Below are 22262 nucleotides of genomic sequence, written 5' to 3' on the forward strand. Positions count from 1 at the left end.
TTTCTTAGAAGAAAAGCTTTTTGTTTAGTTAGATGAGAAATGAAGTTTCATAAAAATTTCATTCAGATTTGGTTTTCCTTCGTAATCCAAAGGGAGTGTTTTTGCGTATGTAAAATTGTTTGCTTTCAGGTTGCAGAAACACTATTTAAGCAAATGATAACGAATGATTAAAAATCACGGAACTTAATCCAGTTAGAACCAGACTAGATTGATTTATAAAACGTGCAAAGACGGGTATTACGCAGTTTCCGCTTACACGACAACGGGGCGTAAATTTACTCGGATACGACTGTCGTAAACCGCAATACCTAGTGTCCGTGCACCAGGTTTACTCTCACTGCTTACGACCGTTGCACCAAGACAAAAATCGATCGTCTTTACTACGCCCGAGTAAGGCTTCGTTGCATCACCGCCCAACAATACGTGGATGGTATAATTGGGTTAATGAGGAATTCGCAACTGCAGTCATAATGGGATGACGGCATAAATAAACACAAAATGAGCATTTCAGTGACTGAGAAATTCATAAGCTACATTATTCCATTTTGATTTAGAAGTTAAAACGTTACAATATGTTAACTTTGCTGTTGCCTTGGATATATAGCAATAAAATCGTAAATGTATTCCGAATCAAAATATTATTATAGTATGTAAAAAAAAAAAATTAAATGTTTGATTGATGATGCCTGTTGAGAATGTGGAAAACGCGTTGGAGGCAGTGCGTATTCCAATTAATGGATTTGAACACCTTCACATTTGGTATTGAAACTTTTGAGTCTGAAAATAAAGCCAAAATTACGCAACATTGCTTTCTTTTTATAGTTTTACAACAGTGTCAACTATTTCATGATCTTATATACACCATGTGATATCATTTAATTTAATCCAGCTTACATCTTGTAGATTAAAAAATATAAGAGGGCCAATACATATTATATGAGCCTTAAAATGTTGATATGCGTAAATTTACGACTAAGTTAAGACTAACGTAAGCACTATTCTAGTTTGGTACAGCTGGCTTTTCTCGGAACAGCAAAAGGAAAATGTGAATGACATGAAAATCCGTACATGCATAAAAAGGGTGTATTTCTAAAAAGACGAAACTTGACAAAAATGTCAGTACTGATCAAGTTCATATTAAGTGAGCCTGTCCTCAATAAGCCCGACCATATCCGTCATAATCAATAGTAACGCGAGAGCTGATCTTTGGAGAGCATTTTGTTTTATGTCTCCTTGATCCAAGCTGATTTAAGCAATAGGACATGCCAGTTAAAAGAACGGAACAAACTCAAGTATGATGTTCGAAATTTGGCCGATGACGTCAGATTTATTGAAAGCCCCATTGATAAAAAGAAATGAAGCAGATTAATGATAAACACTGAATAGTGTTGATAAATGACATTAACGTAATGTGTGCGCTTTGCTCTTTTTCAGGGGAAACCACTATAAATTCAGTGGGAGTATATAAGTGAATGTTTTTCATAATAATTCTCTACCAGATCCCAGCTCAGTGGTGACTTTTTTTCGCGAAAATTCTCACAGAACAGACATTTGCATTGAAAAACCAAAGAAATATTTGTAAATATCTGGCAAAAAATTTGTTACCTTGGTAGAAGGTAGGTTTTTATCCTAGTCACTAACAGAAGAAGAAATAAAGCTCAAACTTGTCTCCTTCTAAACTGGTTTCTATACGTAAAGATTCTTTCCTTATCTCTTCCTTATAAAAATTGTCATGTTACGAGATAATGCTGTCCCTTCAAAAATGCACCAGGGTGAATCTGCTTATTCTAATGACGAAAGCGCAGCATTTTTAAAACTGAAATATCGATTTCAAACTGATCTCTCTCACCTGAACAGCTATCAACATCGTTTTTAAAAACTATTTAATCAACCTCAACAACAAGCATTACAATTCGGTGTAGGTAATTTTGTTGAAAGGCTTACTTCCGATTTTATCTGGAAACAATGGCCTTATTTGATGGAACATCGCAGTTAAGGATTCCTAACTCCTAACTTTTAAGTTTTACACCCCATTTCCATAGATTAGATTGACCTACTTTAGATCGACCTAACTCCCTGGGGGTTCACGCTAAATAGCTGTCAGCCGTGCGGACACGAAAGTTAATTACCCCCTTTACAGCTTGTAGTAGGCGGGACGGACATTTAAGCCGGATTATCTGACAGTAATCTAGTGAGACTCCCCGCGGGGATAGATCGATCTAAAATCTATGGGAATAGAGCCTTAAAGAAGGTGAAACCACATGTCGGCTCTGGATTGTAATTCACACTAGTCATCAATTTTCAGGCTAACATCTTAACTAGTTCCAGCGGACACCGATCACTATCTCACACCATTTTAAAAGGCAACAGACTTTAAAAACTTGGACACCCTGTATGCAAAAGTGCGTGAGGTGAGTAAAACGCGTTAAAGGAGGTTTTTACCCTAAAAGTGTCCATTACATTGTACTAATATCAAAATAAGTATATTTCATGTAAAAGGCGTGGGCCTTTATAACGTATCGAACACCCAATCTAAAAATTTAGTGCCTCATAAAAGTGTCTACAGATCTTGGCAGTATAGAAATTCAGTCGTTATAATGACGCAAAAGTATAATGTCATATCCTTGCATACAGTGTTAGAAATTAAGGCTGGACCGTCTTCCCGGGGCAGACAATTTTCAGAACGGGCAGAGAAGTTTTCCCACCCGGCAGGCATTCTAGCCAGCTGATTTCCAAGATGGCTGAGCTTTCGGTCCAGCAACTTATTTTCCTAAGAGGCAAACACTGCTTGCATAGCACCTCGAATTTGAACACAAATCGTTTAGATGAAAGTATTCCATGACTACTTACAAAAAAATCACGCAGTTTGTGATCGTCCGTAGAAAAAAAGAAAGTACATAAAAATGAAAACGTGAATTTGCGTAATAATAAAGTAATAATTTGGTATTCAATCAACAGCTCACATCGGATTTGTTTACCTCCAATATAATTATATTGCTTAGATGTCTGTATACAGTATATTTATTGGGTAATGAAGCTATCCAGGTGAATCATCCCTCTATCAGGGGTGGTTTGCCTTAGAGTTTCATTCTTGAAATCTTGCAAATTCAGACTGAGTGTGTTATTAATAACTTCAATAAATTTTATAGTGTACCCCGTTTTCTTTTAAGGAATAATCGTCCTTTGTTGATTTATAAAGCACGTGAGAAATAAATTTATCATACTCCTTTTTTAATTAGAATTCTCCACTCTTAAAATTCAATGTCGCCATAAAAAGATAATGGAAAATGACATCCAGCGGAATACAGGTGTCCGGAAACTGTTAATGTTAAGAGCGTGAGTTCATAAATCTAGAATATTTTATGGCTTCCTGAATCCGATTTAAAAGAACTTAATTTTACGTACTAACTTTTTAACAATCCTAACGAAAACGACGTCGTATCATTTATATCGCATCGGGAAAAAACATGGTAAGACACTAGCTTTTCTTCCTAAGGATTATTTCAATTTTAGATATGGTGTTTTATTTATTTATTTTTGCGTTTTTTATTTTATTTTGCATTTATACATGTATATGCGCTGTAATGTTAAAACATTTCGTATTGTAGGTATTTCAGAATGGTCGGGTGCTTTCAAATTTCTTGGTGTTTTTGTGTATCTATCTGCAACCAAGTACGGGTAAGCGAAAATATATATTTAAAAAGATAAAACAGGAAGTGGTCAAAGAATACAAATGTATATAACCCACTTACAAAATTAAAAACAAACTTCAAGATAAGAAAACTATTTGGAAAATATTTTTATAAAGTGCCATAATTTTTCAGTATTGCCATCCAATGACAGGCTCTCTCGTGAACTAAGACGTGTAGGAAACAAAATTCAAGATAGACGATTCTTCTTCCGAAACTTCAATAGAGGCGTCTACCTTGACAAAGAAATAGTTCTTCCCGAGGGTTTGTTGGCAGCATTTGTGTTGTATATAGACACTGGTTTGGAGGATGTGGGAGGCGCCGGGCCAATTCCGGCTGAAATGCCTGTCGCACTCCAGATCTGGTATCCAGTAGATGAGGCTACCCTTACTCACCGTTTGGAGTATCAGCTGACGAACGTTTTTTTGCCGCAGACACCCGGGGAAGTAAGGGTAAGGGGAGAATTTTATTTCATTTGCCTTTGTTTTGTAACAATTCATATCACTTGAAGTGTCATGAGAGAGAGAGAGAGAGAGAGCAATCCCAGACAATCCTTGTAAGAAAAATCTGCTGTTATATGAGTTTAGAGTCCTTTTCTTCGAAAAAAAGCCGTATTGGTATTTATCTTTGAATTTGTTTACATTTGTTTCTTTTTCAGTAAAAAGAAGAAAAAAAGGCAAAGTAAGTAGTGCAATTTCATAAGTAAAAATGTATTTAACGTTTATCCTTTTTAGATCCCAGTATCGGATGCCCCTTACATTAAAAATGGTTCTCACATTGGATGGTCATTTGGAGCAGACTTTGACCCTATAACGTTTGATCTGGTGGCGAGGTATCGAGTGCACTACCTAGAACCAAATGGAGAGTTCCCATACGTAAAACAAGGAAGTGTCAAAACTTTTCCTAAAAGAAGCTTGGAAATGAAACATTCCATAGCAGTGGAATACGTTTCTCTGCAAGGTACTTCTCAGATTGGTAGGGATTCTTTGCCCTGGAAAGCGTTTCAAATGTGAATCTGATCAGTTTGAAAACTTACTCATTAAAGGCACTGCAATTAAATATTGGTGCATTTTCAATCCTAATTTTGTAATGTTTCATTAGAATGATCTTCAACTTTATCCCTTTCAATCTTATATTTTTAAGGGGGCAATGGTCTCCCAGGTCCAACAGGACCAATGGGACCCACTGGACCTTCAGGTGCCCGCGGTGTCTACGGCCATACAGGGCCGAGGGGTGAAATGGGACCGCCTGGAAAAAATGGTATTTCCGGTAGAACTGGGCCGACAGGACCAACTGGAATGAGAGGTGCGTATGGGTGCCGATGCTAGACAGAAGGCCTGATTTCTAAAACATTAAAATTCAAAAATAAAAAGTGGTGTGTTATGCGCTTCTTATAAGCCATTTTATATGCGAAAATTTGGGATAGTTTGTTTTGCTTACCATATGAAAGCAATCCCATTAATGCACACGCTGTCGCTCTCGTGTTGATACATGTAGCTGGGTTTTCAGTCAATTCTTAGATTGTGTGTTCGTGTAAAATAGGTGTTCCTGGTGGCAACGGCAGAGAAGGACCAACAGGGGCGTCTGGGGAAAAGGGCAACAAAGGCGACAGAGGTACCTCTGGGTTCACTGGTTTCCCTGGACCTCGAGGAAACACTGGCCCTCAGGGCCCAACTGGCTTAGTCGGAAGGCAGGGTCCAAAAGGTGAACGAGGTTCTGATGGTCCGACTGGACCCGTTGGACCAAGTGGTAGAACAGGATTGCGAGGAATAACGGGAGCACCTGGAGTCTCGGGACGTACTGGGCAGACCGGCGCACGTGGTGATAAGGGTGTGGCTGGTCCTCGAGGATTCAATGGAGAGGATGGGTCTCCTGGTAGACCGGGGCCTGTTGGTAACGCGTTCATTTTTTCTTCAATGTGCATGAAGCCGCATATTAATTAGAACTTCTTACTGTAAAACATATAGCTTACTTGTGGCTATTTCTCAGACCTGTTCGTCATTCCCTTAATCGACTTAGTTTTTTTAAAGGCATATATCAAACACGATTACTTATAGGTTTGCCGGGAATTGCGGGGCCCCCAGGTCCCAAGGGGGAAAGAGGGCCCCCAGGGATTCCAAGCCCAGAAAGTCGCCAAGGTAAGGACGACTATATACAGCTCTTGCTGCTGATTATGTGATGAAATATTATTGTGCAGGGGAGTCAACGAAAGAACCGAAGCTAAGAGCTTACAAAGTTAGCATGTCACTGGCTATGAAGTCTAATTTTAGTTTACAAGCATAGTTAACGACAAACCTGACAAAATAAACGATTAGTAAAATATTTCATCAAATGAATTCCACAAATACAAAACCCCTCAATACTCACATTTTCAGTTGCCGTGTGCAGTATGAACAACGGCGAGTGTGACCACATTTGCATCCAGTCGTCAAATGGACATTACTGCACATGTAACCAGGGATATCAATTGTTGTCAGAACCAAACGCCTGTAAACGTATGTAGCGATTATTTCATAACTCTTAGAGTCGAGAGGAAACAAGTTTCCTGATTGTTTACATCCCATGAAAAAATTATTTGATCTACGCATGCCATTCCCAGGGTTTAGGACGTGAGTTATGTCCGTAATTTCATGTAATATTTAACCTGTAACCTGTTCTAGGCAACTATAGGAGGGAATCAATTAAGATAGACAGACCTGCATGTTTTTCAAAGTAAAACACACCATACATAATCCCCAAGAAATAGTAATGTCATATATAAATCAATTAAAGACGGAGTAAACGTGCAAATTCCATATTATGAATATTTTTGGAGGAATCTGAGTAGTGATCTGGATATCCAAGTCGTTGATCTGATGAACGATTTGTTTTACTTACTTCAACCAACACTGTTTCATAACAAGCCACAGTGAAGTACCACAAATACCCCACAGTGGAAACCACCCGATGGAGCCCAAACTATCGCGACTAAACATAAAATGAAGGGAGAATTCATGGGGTTTGATGGAATTTAGACTGTTTAGAGGAGAGCGGGATCAGAATAAAGGGCAAACTAGCGAGTGCGGTACAAAAACGAATAAAAGTAAAGTCTATCCAAAGACATATTCTGGTTGCTTTTCTTCATCACTGTAAAATTACCACCTTTTGTACCACAGTGCGTATTCACCATGTTTTGTGCGTCATCTCTGTAGTGCTTTTTAAGACGATATTCCTGGCGTATAGTTTCACCCTTATTGCTAAATGGTAAACCCCGCCTCATGTGGAATCTTGCACGTTTTCTAGTTTTATTTGCATGCCAGGCAGTGCCGACAGTCTTGTTTTAGGTTACCATGGGTGATTCCTATTCAAACCATGCAGGAGAATTAAATAAAGCCCCTGTAACAATGGCTTTGTTTTATGTCAAGTGAAAATGGTGTGTTGAAACTCTGTTAACAGATATTTGGTGGACGCTAAACAATGTCGATGGTGCCAGAAACTGTTCTTTATTTGTAATATTTTACGCCCAAAATGCCGTGAACTACCTCTAAACTAAATAAGTTTGTTAGGTACACGTACAACTGATATCCAATTTCAAATCCTTTCAAGTAGCTTACATATAAACCATATGGCCCATTATCGTTATAATAATTATTATTATTATTATTATTATTATTATTATTATTATTATTTTAACAGGTTTTGTTAGCTGCTCCTTTAAAAAGTTCCCCAACATGACAGTTCGACCAACCGTAACATATCAACCTGTACAGACGGTGGAACAGTGCCAAGCTCTTTGTGAAAGAGAGGATAGCTTCTTCTGTAGGAGCATTGTGTACGACAAGTTCGGTAACTGTGGTCTAACTCCCTATACGGCGGGCATGCTACCAGGGCACACTGCGCAGCATAACCAAGGAACCGATCTGTACCAGCGCACCTGCAGGGAGGAAGGTTAATAGGTTAAAAATTATAAAAATCTTCTGTATGGAGCAGTTAATTGTTTTTGAACGGCGTTAGTTTGTTTGTCACTGAATATTAAAAAAAAAAAAAAAAAAAAAAAAAAAAAAAAACGGGGAAAATGCACAGTAAAAAAAGTTAACCATACGTTTCCGGAACATACGCTACCATTTAGGCTCTTTGCATAATATGAAAAGACATGGTAAAAATTAAAATTTGAATTTAAATTGAGACAGTCGTTGATTTTTGTATTGTACCCATATATGTTATAAAAAATTGAACACAACTTTAAATTCATTCAATTTTATTTTTGGACATTTCAGCAGGTGAAATGCACCTCTATATTGGGTTTGGGTGTAAAGCATTATTCTTTAACAGACTCTTTTGCTATACATATTTTTTAATTGGCTCGTTTTTAGTCTGTCTTTGCTTCTTCCTCCTTCTTCTCCTCCTCTTCTTCCAGTTTTGGAAACTGCAGATGTCCGTTGTTTGGGCACTTTGCATGGGCAACCAATATGTGTGTGTGAAGAAGAATCCGGTGCGATAACTATGTTAAACGGATCCAAATGTGTCAGTAAGTATTCCTGGCAAGAATAAATCTAAATATGACCTAACACTAAGAGTTAAAACAAATTTTCGGCATGAAATTCAAAGATTGTGTGCACCCATATTGCCAGAAAACCGATATAAAAATATTTACCTACATTACCTCAAGAATGAAAGTGAAAAACTTATAAAACCAATTGATTAGCTAGTTTCCTAAGAATATGGCATTCCTGCATTTCCTATTTTTCAGACATGAACGAATGTGCCTTTGGGAACGGCGGCTGCCAGGGGACGTGCACAGATACTGTGGGAGGCTACGTGTGCAGTTGTGGACTGGGGTATCAGTTAGCTCTGGACAACCACCGATGTACTGGTCAGTTTCTTATAAGTTTCTAACATAATTCATACGTTTCATAAGTTTTGTTGTGTTATTTCTGCCTCTGCATACATGTACAGTGTATCAGCTGAATGTCGAAAGTGGACATATAATTTAAGCAATTCTTACCAAACCTTTGATTTATAAATCTAATAAGGTGAATTTTATTGTCAAAGTAAATTTCGTTTTCATCCATTTATTCATTTGTTTATTTATTGTCATTGATTATTAATGCCATTTAAATTTCAGATATAAACGAGTGTACCCTCTCTCCTTTTCTGTGCTTTGAGAAACAATGCATCAACACCCCCGGCAGTTACTCCTGTGTGCGGCCTATTTTTGACGATTTCCCGGGTGCGTTGAAACATACCCCAGAGCTTGGAGGCCTGGAACACGGCAACGCCTTGGAGTTGCACAATAAAGAAGGATCTAGCAGTCAGTCTGAAGGATTGACATTATGGCTTATTGCGCTCACCATTTTAGTTTCGGTATTGTTTATCGCTCGTCTGAGTAAATGTTTAAATCGAAAATGTAGAAAAAATTCGACTCAATGAAAATAGCTTATCTGAGAAGTAAATGGTATTTTTATAAGCTACACGTGAAAAGATACGCTATCTTAGGATGGGTCGGCAATTTTGTTGGAATAAATATATGCATAACATGTGGGGGAAGTAGACTTATTTTTCATTAAACATGTAACGCAGTTTGAGAATAATGACAAACATAAATTTCCCTTCAATCATCAGGAAAAATACTCGTTTATTAAAAGCAGATATGTGGAAAAAGTGTATAAAAATATTGCGTCATATGAGATCTCTGTGGGTCATTTCATGTGATGAAAAGCATTATGTATAATCTAAAGTAGAGGATTATTACACTCCATAAAAAGGGTTGTTGATTATTATTGATTTATCTATTTTTCTGACGTAAAGTTTACGTTTCCCACTTTGGCATAAACGTATTTTGTGGAATAACTTTTAAACTTAGCTGGTCTATTTTCCCATAAAGATTCAAAGTGCGTTATCTTGTATTAATGCTTTTTACTGTGTTGCATATATTAAATCGTAACCATTGTAAAGGAAACCTGGAAAGAACATATTCAAATATGTCAATTTTTACAAAACCTTGTTTAAAAGCGATCGTTAGTAAATCATGGAGAAGCTAATTAAAATGTGGCGAATTTTACTCATTTTTTCAGTCGGTCTTAATTCTATGAAAAGTCGCTGTTTTCATTTCACGTTGACATTGATTAAAATGTATTGATAACAGTGAACTTCCTAGTTGTCCAATAGATGGCGATGGTTGTTTCACAGTCTATTTGTCAAGCGACAACTAGTCCGCGGCGGTCAGTTTGGATGAACTTGCGACACGCAAAGCGAAAGGGCGTCCGGGAGAGGGTTGTGCTTGACTAGGTGGTTACTTTACCGTTTTGCAGTATACCGGATTATACACGAAAAATATATTTATACCGACAAGGGGATATTCTGGTGAATTGGTGGCAATATTTAGAAGGTTTCTTCAAAATACAACCTTAGTGAAAATATCTTTTCTCGTAAGAGATGGAGTGGAAAGTAAGTAAGCCAATGTATATAAACGTATATATTCCCTGTAAGTAAATTTTTATTTCTCTTAGAAAACACACTCTCGATGTAGGTTTTGATATTCTTTTAATAGTAGTAGCTGTATTTTAATTTGATTACAAAGTTTTACATTATGTATGATACATTGTAACTCAGTATCCAGTATAATTAGTGGGGCCATGTAAATGTGCGGTTATAATCTGTCGCATTGAAATTAAACCATTACTTTAGATAATTCCTGTCGATATTTACACCAATACATTTTCATGGAATGACTCCCTCAAAACACATTTTGACAAGTATTTTCTTTAAAATGATTAAACGTTTTATTTGGCATCTTAATTCACTTTACTTATGTATATGCTCTTTATTTTTAGGGTCTTTGTAACTGTTATGTTCTTTACTGTATAGTGTGGATATACAATGTAAACTTCTCAGGTAACATCCATCTTATTTTAACAATTAAAATTCGAAATACTTGGAAATATTGTCAAGTTTTAAAGACCACATATGTAGTATTGCACTGTACAAAACTTCAAATGAATGGAATGTGAACTTAACACAACAACATGCTTAAATTGGAGTTTTATTGACAAAAGCTTAATGTTCTTTGCAGGTAGTGTTCCTTATCTCTCCAGACCTGTGACACTTCAGCCATTTTATGACAGCTACATAGGTAGTGACTTCCTGTTTATAGATGGACAACACTACCTGCAAGACACCTACTTGTATGGGTTTGCAGCTTTTGTCAGTCCCAAGCATGAGAAATACAATGTCCGGGGCAATTTTGCACTGGGAATCACTTTTCAGATTTGGAGAAAACTTGATGCTATGACATTTTCAATGGAATACTGTGTTCCTGGACATTTTACTGGTACTGGGTTGCAATGGGTAAGATCAATTTAACAATAGCAGCATTTTTGTACAAAAAGTGGTGAAAATGAATGAGTAAATTGGAAAAAAAGAGAATGTTTTTAATTGTACATAAAAGCAGAGGACTGAGTTAATTTTTTAAAATCAGAATAATATTCAACAGTTAAAAGTGAAAAGAATTTTTTGTATTGTTTTTGTTTTCAGAAAACTATTCTCATCCAAATTTTCTAAAATTGTAGGGGTAATTTGATGAATACCTGATCTCTTAGACTGCATTCCCACAGATTTAGATCGATCCATCTAGATCAACCTAACTCCCTGGGGGTTCACGCTAAATTGCGGTCAGCCGAGCGCGCACAGAAGTTAATTACCCCCTTACAGCTTTTAGTAGGCGGGACAGACATTTAAGCCAGTTAAGCTGACAGTCATCTAGTGAGACTTTCCATGGGGATAGATCGATCTAAAATCTGCAGTCTTAGATGAAGCAAGAGATTGACAGAGATTTGGAAAAAGGGACCTCTCATTATTTTTTACTATTCAATTACAGCTAGGAGTGTCTATTTCCAGGTGAATCTGACCACCCCTTGCTATCTGCCTAGCACAAACAAGTACTATATAGGATGGGATTATGAGCCAGATGTGTCAGTGATAACCTTCGCTTTGGAAACTGGATATGAATTATTCAGAAAAGAATCACCTGGTCAATCTTATTCCACTGTTACATTAAATGAAGAAACTCCCTACAAATATTCTGTTGCAGCCCTGATTGATGATGGTATGTATTGACAGCTTAAACTAAGATGATACATATTCCATATACAATGACTACTTCATCACATTAGACTTTAGCCACTGTTCCTGTTTGGAATCCTAATGTGTTAATAAAAACAGCATATCTTGCCTGAATGCAGTCAATACAGTGTGCAAGAGGATATATATATGCTTTTATTTTTGAAACATTCTAAAATGTGTGGCCCAGTCTTTTGTAAATGAAATGGCCTTTTTACTTATCTTATCAATCCCAGGGCCAATCAGTGGTGGCGTAGTCTGCAGTGGTATTGGAGCAAGTACACGGCAATTGTCCACTCAGATCCCTACCACCACCACAACCACCACCACCAGCAGCACAACCACCACAGAGACGACCACCACCAGCACGACCACCGCCACTTCCTCGACCACCACCAGCACGACCACCACCTCGACGACCACCACCACCCCTACAACCACCACAGAGAAGACCACACCCCTTCCTACCAAACCAGCTCCAACCAGCACAACCACCTTGATAGTACAGACTACATCCTCCACGGGAAAAGCAGAGGCTGGTGAGTTTTTTTTTACTTGTATTTTTTTTAACCAAAGTAGAAGCTCTGAGCAGAGCGATCAGTAATCTATCAGCTGTCCCTCCATCCATCCCCGTTATGGTCAACTCTCTGCAATTGGTTCCAATTCATCTCTTGACTCTTTGTTTCAGCCTTGTCTGTGGCCTATGGTTCAGATGCTTTAAGAGGGACAATAGACATAAGTAATTTAGAGGACATTCACAACAGATGTTCTTTGGATCTACAGATCTGTGGATCAAATACAGTGGACCCTACATGAAAGAAGAGCCAACTAATGTGCTGATGGTCTCCCCACCTCTGCATGTGCCAATTACTGAGCTCACACTTGCAATTTTATGTGAAAAACTATTTTTTAATCTACAGGTCCCCAAGGTCCCACTGGTGAACCAGGCCCACCTGGCTTAAATGGAATTGATGGGATGGACGGGCTACCAGGAATGGCCGGATCTAAGGGCGAGAAAGGGGAACAAGGTGAAACTGGGCCCAAGGGGGCTAGTGGACCAACAGGGGCTGCTGGGCCATCTGGATTAAATGGCACGACTGGCCCCTTAGGCCCGAAAGGATTAAAAGGAGATAAAGGATTGAAAGGAGATACTGGTGCCACTGGTCCTGCAGGGCCAACGGGTCCCCCAGGAAACACAAAAGGAGGAGGTGCTGGGTTTCCTGGTAAAAAAGGACAAAAAGGTTCGGATTTTGACAATTTTTTTTCCACAATTTCTGAATTGAGCATGGGGACATTATGTGATTTGATAATTGTTCTCTTTGACTCATTTTGTAATCCTTCGAATTATTTGGATACTCTTGTGTCACGTACTCTTACAATTTGACATAAGCCTTTATTTGTACTCATATGTGATTTTTTCTATATATCCTTTCATGTACCATTATAATAAAGATTCTCTCCCCCCCCCCTCCAAACTACTAACTTTTCAGGTGCTGAAGGACCCACTGGTCAGACTGGTTTGAGAGGTATCCCTGGCTACACTGGGGTCAAAGGTCCTAGAGGGTATCATGGTCACGAAGGTTTAACAGGAGAACCAGGTCCACCAGGCCCCAAAGGAGAGAAGGGTGCTATAGGGGGTAGTTTTTCAGTGCCAGAAGGTAGGGTTTTTTACTTTTAAGTTGAATTCAAATAACTCTGCATGTAACAATTAATACTGTTGCAAGTATTTGAGTGTGACCAAAACAAAGTTATTCTTGACTGAGAGACTGATAAAATGGATTTATAAATAATTATTTTACTGCCTTTGTAAAATTATTCTTTTTTTCTGTTTTTATCATTTTCTGTCAGATTTGTGTCAGACCAACAATGGTGGCTGTTCACACATGTGTATCAATACAGCACATGGTTACTATTGCTACTGCAGGCCAGGTTACCAGCTGGTGCCTGTAAAAACTGACTGTATTAGTAAGTGTAATTGAACTCTGGCTAAAGTATAAATTTAACCTATATTTGACAATTGATTTTTTTCTTAAGTTAATACTGGATAAAATTTTAAAGCTTATTAGAATGATTATCCAAGATGCAAGTATGCTTGATCTGGGACACTAGTGTTAAATGACAAATTGTGGGCTTGATGTTGAAGCAGATCTTGATTATCTTAGAGATTTTATGCTGTAAATGCATCAAAATTACATCTTCCATAGTTAATGGTTGTAATTTTCAATATTGTTCACTTATATATCTACTAGTACTCAATTAACATAAGGAGAGAAGCATTTATGCTGTTTAATTTGATTCCTATTTAAATTTATGTCAGGTGCTGACCAGTGTCACTATGAAAAGACACCCAACCTCTACATTGAGCTTCACAATGATAAGGTTTACACTGGTATCTCTGATGTTGCTGTTTGTCAAAGACTCTGTGAGGAAACTACAGAAATTGCCTGTAGATCCATAGAGTATGTCCGGTCTCGCGGCCCAGAGGGCACCACTGAACAGTGTCACCTTTCTTCATCTACACTGGAAATGGTTGGAACATCATCCATCAAAGAAGATAACAGCGTGGATTACTATGCACGAAGATGCCTTGAAAAAGGTTAATAATAGAATTTTTTTACTGGCTGATTGGGTGAAAGAGCATAGGGATCGTTATTTTTCACTTCCTGCTTGAACTAATCATTTTCAGAAACTTTTTTTGTCTTGCTGGCGACCAAATTCATACATCATAATTCACTAGTTCCAATTGTGTTGAACTATAGTTTTTTATTGACTGAAAGTGTGGCTGGTGTCTCATTTAATAAATGCATTCTGCTTTTCTTGCCCTTTTGTTTAGTACTGCGTCCTGATAGGCTTCACTGCATTTCCCATGTTAGACTTGAACCAATCTGTGTCTGCAACAGTGAAGATGGCTCCTCAACTACACCAGTCAATGGGACAGAATGCATCAGTGAGTTAACAATATCTTTGTATTAGCCCAAGTAGTTAATGTACTAAACATGACAGTCATTATACAATTCTGCTTATTATGCGCATGTACAATGAATACATAGGAAATTGTAAAAAAAAATTATTTCACTCATAAAACTATTAATATCCAGTAAGGGTTTTTTGCCATGAAGTGATCTTTGGTTGGGACAATGGTGCTTTTTGTTGAAAAGCTAAGAGGGGTTACGTAAACAGAGAAAGGACTGTTTTACAAAGGGCTTACCGGTTTGTCAGCCAAAAATGCTTCAAATTGCTCACAATTCTTGGACAGCTTTGAGATCATTGATTTTGTTTGCCATCAACTTGGGATTTTCAATTAACCTTTTTTCTGTCAGACTGCAAGAACAAAATTTAAAAACAATTAATTCAGGTTCATCAGCATGGCACAACACCTTCAACAGAAGTTACCTGTTGATAAAAACATTTGCACATTTTTGGGCATCCTTAGAATAACTTTTTCAGACAAAAATGAATGCTCACATGAAAATGGTGGTTGCTCACACTCTTGTGAAGACACCGTCGGATCATATGAGTGTAAATGTCCAGCTGGATACTCTTTATCAGACAACGGCCATGACTGCATAGGTAAGTTCATTGAATAAGTACAGTGGCCTTTGGTGATGGCTTCTTGATCAGCTTTAGAATAATACATTGAAGTATACAATTGAAATCTGTTATCAGCAAGGTATAGGTTGTTACATGTCATAGTTTCCTATCCTTGATTACTTAAAAATTGACTGCCTTCCACCTTATGCAGGCCCGTAGCCAGGGGGGGTTCGGGGGGTTCGAAAGAACCCCCCCCTTTTTGCTGGAAAAAGGTCCACTTTGGGTAAAATTTGACCTAGGTACATGGGGATTATATGGTAAAAGGTCCACTTTTTCAGAAATAGAACCCCCCCCTTTGAAATTGCTGGCTACGGGCCTGTTATGGTTAATTGTCGTCTGTTCCTGACATTATCTTTCATTGAAAGCTCTTGCAAACTTTTATGGTATTGGCTACCTGTTAGTTTACCATATTTTTTTTACAGAAGATGTCCTCTGTTCTCAAAATTATGCTTCTTGTCAGCATGCATTCCCACTGAAACAAGGTAAGTTGAATTGGTAAACTGCCAAATTATTTAAAGCAATGTTTACAGAAAAAACATGATACATTTGGCAAAAGTAGCAGTGTTTAAAAAATTTTTTATCGAAATTCAGTGAAAAGAACTATCTTATGCTGAGTTACTGAGAAGTGAAATGCCTGCCTCTGGTGATTCCAATGCAAACTCTTGCATTGCAAAACCCTTGCAGGAGCCATTATTACTGGTAGCTTAATAATATGTTTTAAATTCCAGATGAACCGACTGATGCCTCCCAACTAAAGTCCTACATGTTGAATGCACTGACTGCTCTAAAAAGAAAAACTTCATCACTTTTGGTTTGGTTAGTTGTGTTGTCCATGCTCATGTTGGTGACTTTGGCTTTCTTTATTAAACAGCAGTACCTTTCATGCTGTCAACGACAAAAAACCAACAAGAGTTTTGATTCGATTCATAATAGTAAGGACAGTAACTGGTCCTTCTCTGTCGGTTCACAGACTTCTCCAGACCAATCTCAATCTGCTGTATGTAAAATGGCTGGTCATATGTCCAATCACCAAGAGATGGACAATAGGCATGTCTGATCTTTTTCTGAGAGAAAATACTACGAAAAATTTGATTGTTAAGGCTGAACTGTTGCAATACTTATTGTCAAGCTTTTGTTATTACTCTTAATTATAATTAATAGTGATGGAGTATCAGTTTGTTAAATGAACAGTCAATTATTTGATGATCTAATGCAATCAATAGATGCTGATTTGTTACAGAATGTTAAACTCGTCCTGCATGCATGAATAAACTCAAGTTTGATATTACTCAGTCATGTTATTGTTTTTTTTCTTGGATTTTTTGGAATTAACTCCTCCTTTTACATGTTAACTTGGTCTCTAGAAAGTTCTTTGAAAAACAAACTGCTGCTTAAATTGTGTTTTACAAGTATTTTCCAACAAAAAAATTATTTCTCAGTTTGAACATTAGTCTCATTTATGTAACTTGTTCTAGGTTTGTAGATTAATTTATTTTAATGTTATGTACTAAGTACCCGGTAAATAGTTCCTTTACAATTAAGAAATGGCAACTGAAGTTTGAGGACTCAAAGCTGCAAAAAGGTTTAATGCTTTTATTGTTGCTACAATTTTTCACTTCTTGCAAAAAGCAAACTTTGTGATAAGACAAATGGTGATAAATATTTGAATACTGTTCTGTGACAGAATCCACCAAATTTATTGTTACAAGCAATCTAGTTATATTTGACATCTTTGAAATAATTAACCCCAATTTGTATGTATCACTGAATACCCTGAGACAGTCCTCCAACAAAATATAAAAAATCATTGAGGTGAATCCATACGTACCATAAAATGTTCATAATGAAACCAGTTCAATTTATCTATGAATTGTCTCTTTAAAATTTCTAAAGTGAATCCGTGTTTTTTTACAAAGGAACATGTGCTGAAAAATAGTAATGGGTTACTAATAAATTACAAAACGTAACAAGTGTGATCACTCAAAGAAAAATCTAGAGGGGAACAGATGAAGCCCATTTTAATAATCTTCCTGTGCTTTACAAGTGGGAATCAATTTCTCCATTCTTGGTTTTACTTTCTCTTTCACTTCTTTCACTCTTTCTAAGTTCATTTTTAGTTTGTGTTCTTTCTTTTCTAATTCATGGAGTGTTTCTGGAGCAAAAAGAGTTCTTATAACATAATCTATGCCCCTGTTAGTCTCGGGTATACGGGATTTGCACCTGCCAAATAAATAACTTTCAGATCCTAGTTTAGAAAACCTTGCTGATACCCAGTGACTGCGGTCTATTTGGGTCTTCTGTGACACTTCTTCGTCTTCCTTGTATACAACTTTTTCAACAACATCCTACAAAAAATAAATAAATAAATAAAATAAAAATAAATAAATAAATAAATAAATAAAAATAATCACTTTAAGTTTAGTACAGAATGGTCTATGACAATAACTTATGGAGTACTCAACACACTTACAAGCAAATAAGTTGTTCTGTATGAGCCTTTTTTATAACATTTTCAAAATACACAATGCCGATATGACGTTAATCATAACTTGAGTAAACCTTAAGATACTTTGATCAACTGACTTACTGCATAAGTAAGCATGTCTACATTTCTTGTGTAAGTGGTGCATTTTCTTGTTTCAAGATCCACCTCCGATTCCTCCAGCACAAAACAGGTGTCCTTGCCTCGAGTAGCCCAGTGCACAACCCCACGCAGGAATGAAGGGATAGATTTTAGTTGGACCTTTTTTATAAGCTTCTTGGAATAGAGTTTACCATTCTTGATTTCCCTGTGAATTACATCTTCAGAAAGTATGTGTGGGCTAAAAAAAATAATTAAAAAGTTCTACAGAAATAATTACGTGACAAACATAATTTTATGACTTCTTTTCTAATACAATATTCCTACAAACAATAATGTCACACATACTGTGTCTAAACTTAAAAAAAAATCACTGCCAGCAGTTCTAGTTAGACCTAAGCCTCTCAGTCTAGCTATCTAGAGCTTTATCGATTAAGCTGTACTCTAGAAGTCTTACCTATAAGGATTTGGATACTTTTTCAATACTGCGGTCACAACCTGGTCCCACCGAAAGGAAAATGTTCCAAAGTCTTTTCCGAACTTCATAGCAAGTTTGCTGTGATAATCTGTATCATGGATGTAAACTGAAATAAGTAACGAAGTAAAAATTAACTAGATACTAGATTCAAGTTAAATTTTTCACATAGAAAAAAATTGTATAAGATAATAAGTACATTAATATACACAAACACACACACACACAAACATGGAAATACATATTTTCCTAATTTCATAGTGAGTTAAATTGACTAAAACTGAAATCCTCTCTTTCATCATTTTAATTTCAAGAAAGCAAACTGGAAATACCCTGATGCGTGTAAAAGTATTCCTGACAATCACATTCAAGAATATAAACCATAAATGCAGAACCTTGACTTGAAACAAACATTCATTAAAATTCTAGAACATAAAGCACTCCATTTCTATTACAAACATATTTCATATATATATAAAGCATCTTTTGTTGGAAAAATAGTGTGATCTAAGCCGATTTTTAAACTCGATCTGTATGTGTATTTTTGAACATGCATCACTTCTCAAAGTTTGAGGACAATAAGTGAAATAGTTTTTCACTTATGGTGTTTCAGTGCGGGTATGCCATATATTCCAAGGGTTTTATTGTTTCAAGGGTCTGACATTTTGAAGATTGAAGGAGCCAAGTACAAAAATCAACTGCTGTTCCAAGGGTTCGATATCCCTAAGGTTAGAGAGCCCGATATTCCATATGATTCTTAGTCAGAAGGTCTGCTGTTCTGAAAAAGGACAGCTGCACTTAAACGCAGTGTTATTACTTACATGTGCAGACAGGCGATTTAAACTGTAAATTTCGCAATGTGTGTGTTAGTATATTGGGTATATAGAGCAAATTCTTGATAGCAGTATATGTACTGCATGTTCAATTCCTATGGCTTCTGAATAGCAGACCTTCGGAGCAAAAGTCCCTCTGAACAAAAAACCTTCGGAGCAAAACCGGTGTGACTGAAATGCGCAATACACCGCAATACAGCGCAACACAGTGCAATACACTTCAAAAAATCAAATCCAGTTGCAATTACACAAAAGAAATGACCGTTCCCAGCAAAGTAGGGTGATATAAAAACAACCTATATTACTAGGTAAGTAATATCGTTGAAATAACTTAACAAATCAGCAAGACTTTTATATTGTCGTGTTGGCAGCCATGTTGGCGAGTGGCTCTTCTTGGATATATTACTGGCCAAGAAGAGCTTTTCGCCAACATGGCGGCTGACCAAACAGTGAAAAAATTGTCAAGTTGTATCAGCAATATTAATTACTATGTACTATATTTTGCTTTTATATCACCCTATTTTATTTGAGATTACCCTTTCCTGTGTTTACTTGCAACTGGACTTGTGTTATCAAGTGTATTGCGCTGTGTTGCGCTGTATTGCAGTGTATTGCGCATTTCAGTCACACCCGAGCAAAAGTCCCGTCGGAGTAATAGATATGCACCTTTTCAGTGTATCTCTGAAAGTGCACGGTAACGACAGCGACGACTGACATCGGGGACTGATATGTGTACAGAAAAGATATATATCTACGTAAAAATATAATTATTTTGCAATATAAATTAACTTACAATGTCAAAATACTTCTAATGCCTAATCACTTCCTTCATGCAGTTTCACTTTCACAAACAACCCTAAAAACTGAGGTCGCGATCTTAAACACATATTAAACAAAGATACATTTTTTTTTTAAAATCCCATAAGGCGAACCATTAATATTACAGTAAGGCGAAAAGTGCAAATTTTGGTCGGCTTTTTTTTGCAAAAAACGGGCTTCACGTGCATCTTTAGGCACGTGCACCGACCGCGTACATGAAAGTAGTGGTACATTTAAAATTTGAAATTTCTGTACAGTGCAACGCGAGGTGGAACCAAAGACTTTTCAAGCTATTGAAAAAGAACATAGTTTTGTGTTAGACGTATCATTCAAAATGTATCTTGTACTTACGACCTCTTAATTTTACCTTGCAATGAAACTCGGTTGATCGCCACCCAAGCTTCTTCCAGCTTGCGTTACGATCTCTTTTTCAAAAAATACAGCACTTTATAACATTTTCTAAACTGAGGCATTTATGCGGAGTATGTGAAGTCAAGGTCAAATTGTAACTACGCAGCAAAAGAATTTGGACAAATGATTGGTCTAAATTAGCAAATTTCTCTTGTTTACAGTTTGGCATTTTCTAGGTGTGACACTGAAGTTCCATGGGCATGAAGACCTTTGCTTATCACATTTACTAGTCACATTTTTTAAATATCCATGGTAGCTCTTCTGGAAGCAATGCAGTTCTTTATGAAATTTTCATTTTTCACATATTGGCATTTTCAGTGTGGGACTTGGGACTCCCACAAATGGTCATCAAATTTTCCAAATATTCATGTTACATACAGTACTAGTAGATAATTAAAATTGGGTGATTATGTTGTTAATTAATATGTAATATTGCATCAAAATTGACAAAAAAAAAAAAAAAAAAAAAAAACAAACAAACAATTTGTGCACTACCACCACAAACCCAGCGGGCAAATTATGTTGTTTTAACGTTGAAACAACGTTGAACCATAACGTTGATAATACGTTGGATAAACATTGGTTGACTCAACGTCAGGTAACAACATTGTATCAACCCCAGTTGTTAGACAACATTCTTGCATGAAAAGACATTAAAAGGACCTGAACTGTTTTTATTTTTGGTACAAAACACAGGTACACAATTATAAGGTACACTGTAAAAACATCCAAGTGCCTGCTTTGTCTGATTTTTTCAACGCATTTAGCTCCTAAGCATGGTACACCCTTTTAGCCTGGATGTGCTTAGCAGTAGGACATGTTTGATGGCTAAATATATGTAGGGTGTATATGTATGGTCTTTAAGTTAAAATTTCCAAGGTTTATATATATATATATATATAACAAAGTCACAGTCACCTCAACCTGTCTATCTATTATAACAGGGTACCGAGAGCTGTCAACTTTATTAAACTCACTCCATCACATTTACAGCAACTTATTCATCCTAGTGTTAGCTGACCTTGCAAGGAATTCAGTTTATTGGAATGTATTTCTGAATAACAAGTTAAGAAAATTCACTAGTTCACTAAAGACACAAAACAACTGTCACTTTTACTTTAAAACACTTTTTTTATTATTTTGATAAAGTTAATTACAGTATTGATAAACAAAGTATCACTTTTTCAATAAGTAATATTTTAAACTAGAGGATCAGAGAGGCGATACCGCCTCCAAATATTGTACCACCAGCTGGAGCAAGCTCATTCATGTAGACCCCCACATACACAAAATAAGGGACACAGCCACCAGTTTTGTGCTTGACAAGCTGTAAAAATGCAATCAACAAGAATTTTTAAACTATTGCAAAAAATATATATGGTACAATCAAATTTAAGTTCTTCGTAAGGTAGGTCAAGGGTCAATTTCTCTGCCAGTTTTGGAGATAAAAGGGAAGCAAAATTTGCAAAGTTCAGTTTATGGTGAAAAGTAGGTCAAAGGTCAATTTTAAGGTCACATTTAGATTGCCAGTATATGACTTCCTATTCAACTTCAATAGTAACTATGGACCTATCTCTGCCAGTTTTAGAGATAAAAGGGAAGAAAAATTTGCAAAGTTCAGTTCATGGTGAAAAGTAGGTCAAAGGTCAATTTTAAGGTCACATTTAGATTGCCAGTATATGACTTCCTATTCAAGTTCAATAGTAACTACTGACCTATCTCTGCCAGTTTTGGAGATAAAAGGAAAGCAAAATTTGCAAAATTCA

At 36.7% G+C, this 22262-nt stretch overlaps 3 protein-coding genes across 4 annotated transcripts; 2 read left to right on the plus strand and 1 right to left on the minus strand.

The window, feature by feature from the left end:
- Nucleotides 1-3567: 3567 nt before the first annotated feature.
- Nucleotides 3568-9205, plus strand: LOC106155491 (uncharacterized). Its single transcript, XM_087000282.1, has 10 exons — nucleotides 3568-3678; nucleotides 3825-4141; nucleotides 4424-4994; nucleotides 5232-5582; nucleotides 5747-5827; nucleotides 6065-6184; nucleotides 7365-7616; nucleotides 8086-8196; nucleotides 8419-8541; nucleotides 8794-9205. Exons 3-10 carry the CDS (start codon nucleotides 4865-4867, stop codon nucleotides 9096-9098), a joined length of 1473 nt encoding a protein of 490 aa, XP_086856408.1. The 5' UTR covers nucleotides 3568-3678; nucleotides 3825-4141; nucleotides 4424-4864; the 3' UTR covers nucleotides 9099-9205.
- Nucleotides 9206-9728: 523 nt separating this feature from the next.
- On the plus strand, nucleotides 9729-16669 carry LOC106155493 (uncharacterized). The gene is made up of 13 exons (XM_013530369.2): nucleotides 9729-10115; nucleotides 10502-10562; nucleotides 10741-11015; nucleotides 11565-11772; nucleotides 12023-12325; nucleotides 12707-13027; nucleotides 13277-13444; nucleotides 13635-13751; nucleotides 14104-14382; nucleotides 14620-14733; nucleotides 15234-15356; nucleotides 15800-15859; nucleotides 16106-16669. Exons 1-13 carry the CDS (start codon nucleotides 10104-10106, stop codon nucleotides 16432-16434), a joined length of 2370 nt encoding a protein of 789 aa, XP_013385823.2. The 5' UTR covers nucleotides 9729-10103; the 3' UTR covers nucleotides 16435-16669.
- A 287-nt stretch (nucleotides 16670-16956) lies between these two features.
- On the minus strand, nucleotides 16957-20577 carry LOC106155506 (PRELI domain-containing protein 1, mitochondrial). Of its 2 annotated transcripts, none has more exons than XM_013530386.2 (4): nucleotides 20453-20577; nucleotides 18416-18542; nucleotides 17965-18199; nucleotides 16957-17722 (listed from the first exon to the last, which is right to left on the minus strand). In XM_013530386.2, the coding sequence occupies exons 2-4, from the start codon at nucleotides 18502-18504 to the stop codon at nucleotides 17396-17398; spliced, it is 651 nt and encodes a 216-aa protein (XP_013385840.1). In that variant the 5' UTR covers nucleotides 18505-18542; nucleotides 20453-20577; the 3' UTR covers nucleotides 16957-17395. The 2 variants fall into 2 exon arrangements, with proteins under 2 accessions (XP_013385840.1, XP_013385842.1); XM_013530388.3 differs by having other exon boundaries at nucleotides 20437-20528.
- Nucleotides 20578-22262: the final 1685 nt, after the last annotated feature.

This window comes from Lingula anatina, chromosome 1 (genome assembly GCF_051362555.1).
Source record: "Lingula anatina isolate TDL-2025a chromosome 1, LinAna3.0, whole genome shotgun sequence".
NCBI lineage: Eukaryota > Metazoa > Brachiopoda > Lingulata > Lingulida > Lingulidae > Lingula > Lingula anatina.

Bases quoted from the DNA above. Each gene is read 5' to 3' on its own strand.
- LOC106155506 (XM_013530386.2), bottom strand. From the start codon at position 18,504: ATGAAGTTCGGAAAAGACTTTGGAACATTTTCCTTTCGGTGGGACCAG. The intron at 18,200-18,415 runs GTAAGACTTCTA...TATTTTTTTTAG, and splicing joins AAGTATCCAAATCCTTATAG to CCCACACATACTTTCTGAAG. The intron at 17,723-17,964 runs GTAAGTCAGTTG...TATTTTTTGTAG, and splicing joins TAGACATGCTTACTTATGCA to GATGTTGTTGAAAAAGTTGT.
- LOC106155493 (XM_013530369.2), top strand. The intron at 11,016-11,564 runs GTAAGATCAATT...GTCTATTTCCAG, and splicing joins CTGGTACTGGGTTGCAATGG to GTGAATCTGACCACCCCTTG. The intron at 15,357-15,799 runs GTAAGTTCATTG...TTTTTTTTACAG, and splicing joins CAACGGCCATGACTGCATAG to AAGATGTCCTCTGTTCTCAA.
- LOC106155491 (XM_087000282.1), top strand. From the start codon at position 4,865: ATGGGACCCACTGGACCTTCAGGTGCCCGCGGTGTCTACGGCCATACA. The intron at 6,185-7,364 runs GTATGTAGCGAT...TTATTTTAACAG, and splicing joins AGAACCAAACGCCTGTAAAC to GTTTTGTTAGCTGCTCCTTT. The intron at 8,197-8,418 runs GTAAGTATTCCT...CCTATTTTTCAG, and splicing joins AAACGGATCCAAATGTGTCA to ACATGAACGAATGTGCCTTT.